The sequence below is a fragment of the Aquarana catesbeiana genome, linkage group LG01, assembly GCF_042186555.1.
Source record: "Aquarana catesbeiana isolate 2022-GZ linkage group LG01, ASM4218655v1, whole genome shotgun sequence".
Lineage (NCBI taxonomy): Eukaryota > Metazoa > Chordata > Amphibia > Anura > Ranidae > Aquarana > Aquarana catesbeiana.
This window is the reverse complement of record NC_133324.1, coordinates 58,049,908-58,061,975: the sequence shown is the minus strand read 5'-3', so window position 1 is coordinate 58,061,975 and position 12,068 is coordinate 58,049,908. Positions and strand designations below refer to the sequence as shown.

The following is a 12,068-nucleotide window of genomic DNA, read 5'->3' as shown; positions in this document are numbered from 1 at the left end:
CCTAGATCTGGTAAATGATGAAAAATTTGAGGCTTATTTCTCCACCATGAACACTTCAGAGGCCATTTGTCTTCTTACCACATTCGCCCAGATGGCACAGACCAAGCAGTATGATGTAGACAAAGAGCTGGTCAAGACCATCACCTTGGAGATCTATGAAGTATGTTGTGGAATATGTTGTGTCTTTTTAAATGCTTCTATAAGTGGGTAAAAAATGATTTTGAATCCGCTTCCTGAAATTTCGTTCACAGAGGGAAAGAGAAGGGCAGTAGTCTGCGCCGGTCAGGGCTCTGCTGATTGCACAGTGTGGCACTATGGCCAATCATGCACTCAGGATGTTGTGTTTCCTCCCCCGGATGCCTTTGCTCCTGGCAGGAAAAAAGAAGTTTAACTACTTCAATACCGGGCACTTTCCCCCCTTCCTGCTCAGGCCAATTTTCAGCTTTCAGTGCTGTTACTTTTTCAATGACAATTGCGCGGTCATCCATCACTGTACCCAAACAAAATTTTTATCATTTCGTTCCCACAAATATTAAATGGAACCAGAAGAGGGGTAAGTACAGCGCTGCACCAATAGTGGTAGAAAATGGTTACACAATAAGCAGCTGACACACCTCTTAGACAAAGGAAAAAAGAAAATAAAAAGTGTATATAGTGTAGCGCTATATGTGTAAGTACTCAATAAACACAGTGAACTAAGCCCAAACCATTCCTGGAGGACCCAAAAAAGGGAATAAAATAATTCAGAATAATATACAACTAATCAAACAAAATCAAAAATATGCTAGTGTCACACATTATCATATGAATTGATATTAATAAACAGTAAAAAGGCAATGTGAAAATTATCAAAGTAAAGGAAAAAACTCAATGTCCATAAATATTGAAATCTCTGATCTCAATGGGATTCAACACCCGCCACCAAAAGTCTCTGAAGGTTGGATAATGAGAACAACGATGAGAAGCGTCTGCCACGTGGATAAATAAACACCAAATAGTAATGAAGTCTAAGTGAGTGTCAGAACCACCACCGAAGCATCAGAGGAGGCTTACCGGAACCAGATGACTTGAAAAGACATACGTCTTACAAGTCTCAGAAGGCGGGTTTAGCCACCAGGGCTGGCAAGATGGATCCTCAGGTGTCCTCAAGTTCCAAAAAAGGGGGGGGGGGAGATAAAGATGCCGTCTCAGCTTCAACCGTCCAAACTCATCAACAGGCCAACCGGATAGATTTACATGCCATGGGAGAAATAAGGCTCACATGGTATGATATCGTTTAAAAACATAATTTTATTAAAACAGTAAAAAGAGAACACTCACATATTAGGAGATCGGAATAAGCTTATCTATATGTCAAACGCGGTGATCGTGGGGAGTCCACCCAACATGTTTCGACTGACAAGCCTTCATCTGGGAGATGAAGGCTTGTCAGTCGAAACATGTTGGGTGGACTCCCCACGATCACCGCGTTTGACATATAGATAAGCTTATTCCGATCTCCTAATATGTGAGTGTTCTCTTTTTACTGTTTTAATAAAATTATGTTTTTAAACGATATCATACCATGTGAGCCTTATTTCTCCCATGGCATGTAAATCTATCCGGTTGGCCTGTTGATGAGTTTGGACGGTTGAAGCTGAGACGGCATCTTTATCTCCCCCCCCCCCTTTTTTGGAACTTGAGGACACCTGAGGATCCATCTTGCCAGCCCTGGTGGCTAAACCCGCCTTCTGAGACTTGTAAGACGTATGTCTTTTCAAGTCATCTGGTTCCGGTAAGCCTCCTCTGATGCTTCGGTGGTGGTTCTGACACTCACTTAGACTTCATTACTATTTGGTGTTTATTTATCCACGTGGCAGACGCTTCTCATCGTTGTTCTCATTATCCAACCTTCAGAGACTTTTGGTGGCGGGTGTTGAATCCCATTGAGATCAGAGATTTCAATATTTATGGACATTGAGTTTTTTCCTTTACTTTGATAATTTTCACATTGCCTTTTTACTGTTTATTAATATCAATTCATATGATAATGTGTGACACTAGCATATTTTTGATTTTGTTTGATTAGTTGTATATTATTCTGAATTATTTTATTCCCTTTTTTGGGTCCTCCAGGAATGGTTTGGGCTTAGTTCACTGTGTTTATTGAGTACTTACACATATAGCGCTACACTATATACACTTTTTATTTTCGTTCCCACAAATAGAGCTTTCTTTTGGTGGTAATTGATCACCTCTGCGTTTTTTTGTTTGTTTTGCTAAACCGACAATTTTGAAAAGAAAAAAAAGTTTTTCTTTGTTTCTGTTATAAAATTTTATAAATAAGTAAGTTTTCTCCTTCACTGACGGGCACTGATAAGGTGGCACCAATGAGGTGACACTAATAAGGTGGCACTAATGGGCACTGATGATGGGCATTGATAGGCGGCACTGTTATGCAGCACTGATGGGCACTGAAAGTCTGCACTGATGGGCACTTATGGGTGGCACTGATAGGCGGAACCGATGGACACTGATAGGCGGCACCGATGGACACCTTCCTACTCTTCTTACATTTTCCTTAACCAGGGATAACCCTGAAAAAAAGAAAAAAGAAGAAACGCAGAAGAAGAGAGAGAAAAAAAAAATTAATATTATGCCCCCTCATACCATCCACCCCCCCTCCCCAAGCTAAACATTTTATTTAGGGATTCTGCTCCCTGTATGTAATATAGGGAGTCCAGACTTCCCGATACCTGTCTTCTTGCTCTCTCAGCGTCATGGTAAGATTTTCCATTTGTTGGATCTCTGTTATTCTGCCAATCCATTGTAATTTAGTCGTGCTTTTCCAAAGTGCCGGGATACAAGCTTTTGCTGCTGTAAGCAGGTGCCTTAAAAGGGATTTTTTATATTTATCAATAGATAAATGGAATATCGTGCAGCAAAAAAGCTGCCAGATTTTTTCCAAGAGACACATCTGTCATTTCTTTAACTATTTCAGAGACCATTTTCCAGAATTCTTTCAGTCTAGTACATTCACAAAATATGTGTAACATGGTGCCCTTTGCACCCTGGCAGCGCCAGCATAGATTGGATATTTGTGAAAATATCCGATTCAATACTTCCGGGGTTCTATACCACCTAGTCAAAATTTTATACCCCCCTTCTTGGTATCTGGTTGCCAATACTGATGGGCATTGATAGGTGGCACTGATGGGCACTGAAAGGCTGCACTGATGGGCACTTATGGGTGGCACTAATAGGCGGCACTGATGGGCGACACTGATGGGCGGCACCGATGGACACTGATGGGCGGCACTTATGGGCATTGCTGATGGGCACTGACTGTCATCCCTGGTGGTCCAGGGTGGCATACCTGGTGGTCCAGGGTGGCATACCTGGTGGCCATCCAGTGTGGGCATCCTTGGGGGGAGGGGGGGGGGAGAGACGATCGGCTCTCCTCTAGTCGTGTCTGACAGACGTGAGTGAGGAAAAGCAGATAAACGGCTCTTCCTGTTTACACTGTGATTGGACACGGCTGATCACGTGGTAAAGAGCCTCCATCAGACTGACACGCCGCACCACAGATCGCCCGGGCGCGCGCCGGCTGTTATCCTGAAAGACGTCATATGATAAGTAAAGTCAAGATAACTAAACCACCCCCCAGGCCTATAGCAGAATGAGGGCAGGACAGTGGTTAAAAAACACGCCTAAAGCCGCGTTTTGCACACGTGTTTAGACACTTCAAGCATTTAAGCGTTTATTGATTCCATTGGCTAGAATCATTGGAACTAATGAACGCTTAAATGCTAAATGCATCTGGTGTTAACATGGGTTTGGGCATGTTCAACGTTTTGTTTCTGCCCAAAAGCTCCTCTCCTAAACATGCTAATTGAGCATTTTTTTCCTAGCCTGTAAATGCAAATGTGAGAAGGGCCACCTAACCTAACAAAGAGGTGCGTTTACAGGCTGAAGAAAAAAGTCAGACGCCTGTGGAAGAAGCGTTTTTTTTTTTTTCTTTTTTTTTTATGTCCAGTGTGCATAAGGCCTAAAGATTCATGCATGAGGAGCGAGCACAGCGTGTAACCTCATTTGCCTGCGCTTGCTCCTTTGTTGTCCAATCAGCAGACTGATGAGAAGGGGTGACCAGGGAAGCAGATATTTGGCAGCCTTTATTTTTAAGATAGTAACTTGTAATTACAGGTAAGGAAGAGCATGTAACTTGCTCCCCTTCATTTCATGTGACAGCACTGATGCTTGGTGATTGGCCCAGTAATGAAGACAGAGAGAGTCCTCATCTCCAACTGGAGTGTCTTAAAGCTTGAAGGATGTGTTTATGCTACTGGGGAGGGTGACATGAAAGTTAACCTGCATGAATACAGCCCAGGTTTACTTAACCAAGAAAAGGGGACTGGGGGATCAGAATCTGGGGGGAAGAAAGGGAAAGAAAAGGGGGAAAACCAAGGGGAAGGGAAGGAAAAAGAGTATATCCAACTATACTAGTTGAGGCTACAGATTGCTTCCTACTTAACCAATTGCCGATCGCCGCATAGTAGATTAAAGCCTCGTTCACACCATGGTGCAGAGTAGGGTTGCACCGATACTAGTATCGGTATTGGTGCCGATACCGATGCACCGATATCGGTATGCACTGAAACCGATACTTTCAGGCTCGGTTCTTTGAGCTGTCGGTGGGTCTCCCCAGTGTTAAAGAAGTCCGGTAATTGGACCTGTCAAAAAAAAAAAAAAGCAGCCGACAATGTTTATTAACAACATTGCTCAGCCCTAAAACACTAAAATAAAAAGAAATATGTTTTATTTTTATATCTTTCTGTTTCTTCATCTGAAGATCAAAGGGATGAACAAATATTCCTCTGTTTAACCCCTTAATAACTCTTAATTTACTCTAATCAGCCTTAATTAACTCCCTATTCTCCAACATTTAATTATTATTTTCCTGCTTTTTTTCTTTTGTTCACGTCTCGGTATCGGTACTTGTACTCATTGTAAAAAAAATGGTATCGGTGCATCCCTAGTGCAGAGACGTCAGGCATTCTGCAAGGGCACAAAATAAAAAAACAATAATTTTCTATGTGCCTTGTTCACACTACAACACTGGTATCACATGCAGGTTTTTTCTGCATGTGGAAAAAAAAACTGTCATGACATCAACATTGGTGTGAATAGGGCACATAACTGATGCGCATGAAAACTGATGTGAAACTGATGTCTCTCCTAGTGAAATCTGTGCGGTTTTCCCATCAGTTTTCATGCATGTATGGTGTGAACAAGCCCTTTCTGCTACAGGGCAGCCCCTCTGCACAGAATCTTGTGTGCGTGTATGTGTATATGTGTGTGTGTGTGTATGTGTGTGTATGTATATATATATATATATATATATATATATATATATATATATATATATATATATATATATATGTAATTCTGTTCTTCAGGGTAGGGGGCACACTGCTTCTGCTGTGATTGGTCACAGCAGAAGCCGATCAGTGGGTGCCAGCCAATGGATGTCCGCCGGAACCTGATGATCGGCGAGGAGACACACTGCACGCAGAGCTCTGCTTATGTAAACAAAGCAGAGCTCCGTCCTGTCAGCGGGGATGTGCTGGATTTTGTTTCCCTGCAAAGCAGGGAGTAAAATCCAACACCTCCTTCCTGAAAGCTGCACACTGTACACACACAAACACTGGCCAGGCACCTAGTCCACCTTTTTATCGCCCTAGATGTTTAACCCCTTCCCAGCCAGGGTCATTAGTACAGTGACGGTGCATATTTTTAGCACTGATCTCTGTATTAGTATCACTGGTTCCCACAAAGTGTCAAAAGTGTCAGTATCAGATTGTCCGCTGCATTATCGCAGTCGTGCTATAAGTCGCTGATCGCTGCCATTACTAGTATAAAAAATTCCAGTACATAGTTTGTAGACTCTATAAATTCTTTCAGCAAACCAATTCTTATTGGAATTTTTTTTCTTACCAAAAACATGTAGCAGAATGCATATTGGCCTAAATGTATGAAGAAATTAGATTTTTACATTTTTTTTAATTGGATATGTTTTATAGCAGAAAGTAATACATGTGGTTTTTTTTGTTTGTTTTTTTTAATTGTCAGTCTTTTTTTGTTTATAGCGCAAAAAATAAAAAATCCCGATGTGGTCAAATACCACCAAAAGAAAGCTCTGTTTGTGGGAAAGAAATTACATAAATGTCATTTATGTACAGCGTTGTATGACCGCGCAATTGTCAGTTAAAACAACGCAGTGCCGTATAGCAAAAAATGGCCTGGTCATAAAGGGGGGGGGGTCAAGTGGTTAAGTCCACGGAGCTGCATGACATCTCCTGGGCTAATCTCTAGTAATTACACATGATCGTTTTATTGCAACCCCAGGAGATGGCTATCGCTGTATTTCCAGGAGCCTGACACAGATCCTTCAGGTCTAAGCCTCTTCCACATTAGAGTCGGTGCAGCTGCTATGCCCGATCACAGAAGCCTTTGTATTATGTGAACTCATCCACAAAATACAAAGGCTTCTCTGAATGGGCAGCAGAGGGGAGGGGCAGGCATAACTGCTCTGTGTGCCCCTCTCTCACACCTCTGAGTGTCCGTGTATGCGTCGGGAGAGCCATAAACCTGTTATAAATAATCAATATAAGTTCAGGATATGTCATGGAACTCCTTGGACTTAATTCATAGTGTAGCTGCACTTTGATAAAGTGGGGGAGTTCAGCTTTAAAAGCAAAACTTGCACCTAAAGTGCAGTATTGCCTTTTTAAAATGTGTCCATATCCTAAAATGCTAATTTAAAAGCATAAAAAAGTCACCGCTTGTAGTGGCTGGGTTATGGCATCCTCATTCTGGCAAGATCCCAAGAAGTGTTGAGTACCTCATATCTTGGTGAGAACATGCTCCCAGCACTGTCCCGCAGTTCATTTTCCAAGTTTTGGAGTACTCAGCATTCTCCGGGATCTTGGCGGCAGGATGATGGCATCACCCCTTGTACCATGGAGGTCAGAGCAAACGTGTGTTTAAAATCAAAATTTTGTTAATACTTTTAGTTTGCCTTTCAGCAACAGGGAGGAGAGGAGAGGGAAGCACATATAAAAGTATGCTGTGCATGAAGTGCAAGGCCTGCTCTCTGACTTTTACCTATAGGTAAGCCTATAATAAGATTTACCTACAGGTACTGTAAATATCTCCTAAATGGTACACTTGCCTATAGGTACTGTAAATATCTTCTAAACATGTACCATTTAGGAGATATTTACTTTACATGCAGCTGGTGATGTCACCCGGGCCGTTCCTTCAGAGTCCTGTGCCATAAGCGGCGGCTCCGACCACCTACACAGCCGTAGTCCGCAAATCCGAAAGGAAGACCGGGTGAAGATGGGGGAGGTGGCAGCACGCCGCTGGGGGGTTTTGTTTTCAGGTTAGTTTCACATAATGTACTAGTATGCAATGCATTATAGCACATTATGGCTTTACCTTGCAGGTTGCAAAAAACAAAACAACCACATAGTGGTTTACTAGCGCTTTAAGCGCAATTGCTGTATATGCTGGAATGCATCAATGGCTTACACACAGGATCCACTTGTTGCCTGGAATTTACCATGTGAGTACAGGTCTGATATAAAACATAGCAAGTTTTGAGAAAAAACTTTAATTCTGTTTTCTCTTCCTAGGTATCCTATGTGAGTCTGTCCACAAGAGAGGCTTATTCCAAAGTGGGACGTGAGCTTCTAGCCTCTATTACTGCTGCACACAGTGACCTCATATCCATTATCCTGGAACGTGTCCAAGAGACCATCGATAAAGTGGGAATGGTGGGATTTTCATTTTTATTTATTTATTGTTTACAAACTTTTTATTAGGTACAAAGTATTTTTTATGATTTTTTTTTTTTTTTATGTATTGCTTTATATATTTTATATTGACGCTCTAACAGTGTCCTGTTTTATGTCATTGTGACCAGTGCTTCAGCACCTGCTTGTGTGTATCGAAGACAATCATTTTTGAACATTTTTAAATCAGTTCACCTGCATTCTACGAAACTGAGATACAAGTTTTGGGTGGACTGAGCCTTAAAGCAGAGCTAAACTCTGTGATCATTACCTATCCTTCAACATTCCCACGTCCCTCAGCTTTGTTGGCATCTTCTACCTGCCTTCCTCTGGGTGCTGGGCTGCCGGGTGACGAGTGGCAATAATCCTGGCATACTGGCGCTGTTCCGAAATGTTAAATGATCTGTGATTGCTCAACTCCATGTACATTCCAAAGAAGTAGGTAGGTAGGTTTCTTTTATTACAGAAGAGAGATTGCTTGTCTCTCTTCTGCAATTAAAAGTCTGCCTTCTCACAGTTTTTAAAAGTTTGAATTTAGTTCTGTTTTAAAGAGACCCTGTCACCAGACTGTTCATTTCAGCAAAAATGGTCAGATAAGATTATATTTGTATTTAAAGTGGTTGTAAAGTTGTAAATGACCACAATTGCTGTTATCCCCTCTGTTATACCAAGTTATACAGTACAGTGTTGTGTTTTTTTTAAATTTATGCAGCTAAATTACTTATGTCATGGTGCCAATGTGCGGTCACGTGACCTCCTGCTGCTCTCCTCCTACAATCTAAGGACCACAGTGGGAGGGGCTGAGATTCCCCTCCGTCGTCAGCTGGGAGGTCACATAAATGCACAGCGGAACTGTAAAATAAGGTATTTAGGTTCATAATTAAAAAAAAAAAAAAAAAAAAAAAACACGCCACTGTGTTGTATAGCCTGCTATAACAGAGGGGTTACCAATAATTGTGGTCAGTGAATTTACACAAGTAGAAAGAACAAAACCCCCATGGGTGGGTGGGACTTTGAAAGTGACCAAGAACAATGGGTTTTATCAAAAATATCAAATTTATTGGAAAACACATATATTGGATAAAAGACTTAAGTCAAAGAATGACAAATAGTACATCAATGTTATTACATATAAAAAATATATTGCATAGTACGTGCAGACACAGATAGGCTAATTGGATGAACTCAACGTTTCCGTCTTGATGCCCTTCTTCAGGGATTTTTTTTAACATCGAGAGCCCGGTGTCTATTGAAAAAATATATATATACATACATAACGTTTAGTAAATAGTTTATGCAGGCAATGTCAACAATGTAAATCTGTTATTTATTCAATATATGTGTTTTCTAATAAATTTGATATTTTTGATAAAACCCATTGTTCTTGGCCACTTTTAAAGTCCCACCCACCCATGGGGGATTTGTTCTTTCTACTCATTTTGGGATGTGGTGAACTAGAACGTACGATTCCATGGATCTTGGAACTTTTTTTCGTGACTTTACACAAGGAATAGCGGCGGTAGGGCAGGGATTGGGGAGGGAGGAGATCAGTTTACACACTAAGGAACCGGCAGGGAGGGAGGGAGGGAGGGGGAGAGATTCTGAACACAGCAGGATGACGGAGGCACATAAACTGACCACGGTATTGTGGATCAGCAGTCATAATTACCGTAGTCAGGACATCTAGAGGGACACAGAAACAGGCAGGATTATCCAGGTATTTTACAGCATAGAATAGGACAAATGACACTGCAGAAGCACAATAAACACAATATTGTTTATTGTGCTTTAAAGGAACAGGATCTTTTTTATTTTTTTTTTATTTTAGGGTTACAGCCACTTAAATGTATACGTTATTTACCTGTGAAAGCCTACGCCTCGGTTCACACTGAGGCAGCACAACTTGCAGCGCGACTGCCTCAGGCGACCCAGGACACCACTCAGCGGCGACTTGCAAAACGACTTCTGTATAGAAGTCAATGCAAGTCGCCTCCAAAGTCGTACAGGAACCTTTTTGTAAGTCGGAGCGACTTGCGTCACTCCGATTAGAACGGTTCCATTGCAGAGAATGGGACGCTACTTGTCAGGTGACTAGGTCGCCTGACAAGTCGTCCCAGTGTGAACCGAGGCTACCTTGTGTAGGTATACAAAAGCCCTGAAGCTCCTGGTGTGTGTCGCCATCTTGGAAGTAATGTCAGCAACTCCAGAAAATTCAGGGCTGTCATTCTATAGTATCCCCGTTTTGGTGCTCCCTCTGCTGTGGTTTTAAAGGTTAAATAAGGGGAGGTAAGGGAAGGGGCAGAGGAGCTGGACCAGCAATAATTAGGCACTCCCAGAACAGGAAAGGGCTATGACATGCAAGGAGGGAGGGGGTGCTAAGGAACTTGACTCGTCCTGGCAACATTACAAGAGAATGAACATTTGTGTTTCCTTTCCCAAAAAAACAAAAAAAAAACAAAAAACAAAGAAACCACTGCATGTAAGCATTTAAAAAAACAAAAAATAATAATCTTTTGATTTTTCTGTGTCTTGCCTACAAGTCGGCAATGGCATTCTCCCTATTTCTTTGTACATTTTGTCTAAAAAGGATCCTAAAATGTCACTTGTTTTGCTGTTCTTCTTATTAGGTTTCATTGTACTTCTTTAAAGAATTACCCTTACACAGCTGGAAGCCAAGCGTCACAGAAATTGGAGTCCTCAGGAATTGGCTGATCAACCACAACCTCTCGGAAGTGGAGAACAAACTGGCTTGTATCATCCTGGAGGGCCTCAACTGGGGCACCAATGACTCGGTATGAAAACACTAGCTAATACGTTAATATCTTTTTAATGGGAATATTTCTATGAAAGTGCAACTCCGCCCAATTGTTAAAAAAAAATAAATAAATATTGCCCCCCTTGCTATTTAGTAATCTGGAGCATTTTCTAAAAATATAGTTTCAAGCACAAAGTAATAATTACTGTGATCTGTGGTTCCTGTACAGTCGGTGTCCTGGTCACGGCAAGACCGGTCAGAGACCAGCAAGATGAGTGACATCTCCAAACTGGTCATCACAGTTGGATGGGTGAGTCGGAGCATCGCTGGACTGCTTTTTTGGCCACGCTTCTCTTGTGGGTCACAGGAGTGCATTTACTTTTGTTCTCCTGTGACCCAGAATTAGCCGATGGTGAGTATTTGCCCGCGATCAGCTGACATGGCAGAGAGCGGTGACTTACAGCAGACTGAGAACTAATCGGTCAGCAGTCATGTGATTATTCAATTCTCCGGCTTAGGGTTGACGTTGGATAGCTGCAGGGTATAGAGGCAAGTATGTTGGCTTATTGATTTGCAAACCCAAATTTCTCCCTTAAGGTAAGTATTATTCAGTTTTGAAACTTTCTTTTCAAAAAAAAGCGCTACTGAAAAGTGTATGTGTGTCAGGGATGTAGTTGGGGTGACATTGTGTGTTTTTGTTTTTTGGCCAGAGTTCCACTTTAACCCCTTCGCGCCTAAGGATAAAACAAATGTTAATGTTAGAAAAATGAGAAGTGCGCTGTCTGAAAACAAGTGTCAAAACTTCTATATCATTGCTGGACAGACAAATCAAAATAGCGATTAATCCTGCAATCAAACATATGACTGTCTAAATCCGTTATGCTGTTGTGTATACACCATTTGGATCATAAAAAGATGCATTCAAACATACAATGTGAAATTCTTAACAAATATATGACAAACCGTAAATAAGAAAAAAATAACTAGTCTATTAAATCAGAGTTCCGGCCAAAATATGACTTTTAAGATAAAAATACTCTTAGAATACTCATGCCTCGTGCAATGTAACAAAGGTATGCTGTAAACTATGCCCGGTTTTCTATATGTGCAGCATTGTTTTCTTGCTTTGTGACGTTTCTGCACAGCGCGGCCATCTCCAGTGTGGGCATCTGAAGCCACAGTGTCTTTCTTCCTGCATGCTGGCTACTCAGCATGCACCTGCCGATCTCATGCATGTGCGGTGCAATTTTGGTCAGCTTGGCATGGGGGTTTGAATGGCAAAGGTAACCATCCCCACCTGTGATCTGTTTGCTTGTAATTAGTGTGTGTGTGTGTGTGTGTGTGTGTATAAAAGGTCAAGGAGTTTCTGGACTCCATACAGACCCTTTCATCTTTCATCCAGTGCTGCACTGACTTTTCTGGTCTCTGAGTCATGGGGAAAGCAAAAGAATTGTCAAAGGATCTGCGGGAAAAGGTAG

The 12,068-nt window shown here is 41.7% G+C and overlaps 1 protein-coding gene across 1 annotated transcript in view; it reads left to right on the top strand.

The window, feature by feature from the left end:
* Positions 1–12,068, top strand: part of EPG5 (ectopic P-granules 5 autophagy tethering factor) — a 194,787-nt gene that overhangs the window by 52,754 nt on the left and 129,965 nt on the right. Inside the window, exons 12-14 of the mRNA XM_073629339.1 lie at positions 6–160; positions 7,677–7,817; positions 10,463–10,627. Coding sequence (XP_073485440.1) covers positions 6–160; positions 7,677–7,817; positions 10,463–10,627 — 461 coding nt within the window. The remainder of the gene's footprint in view (positions 1–5; positions 161–7,676; positions 7,818–10,462; positions 10,628–12,068) is intronic.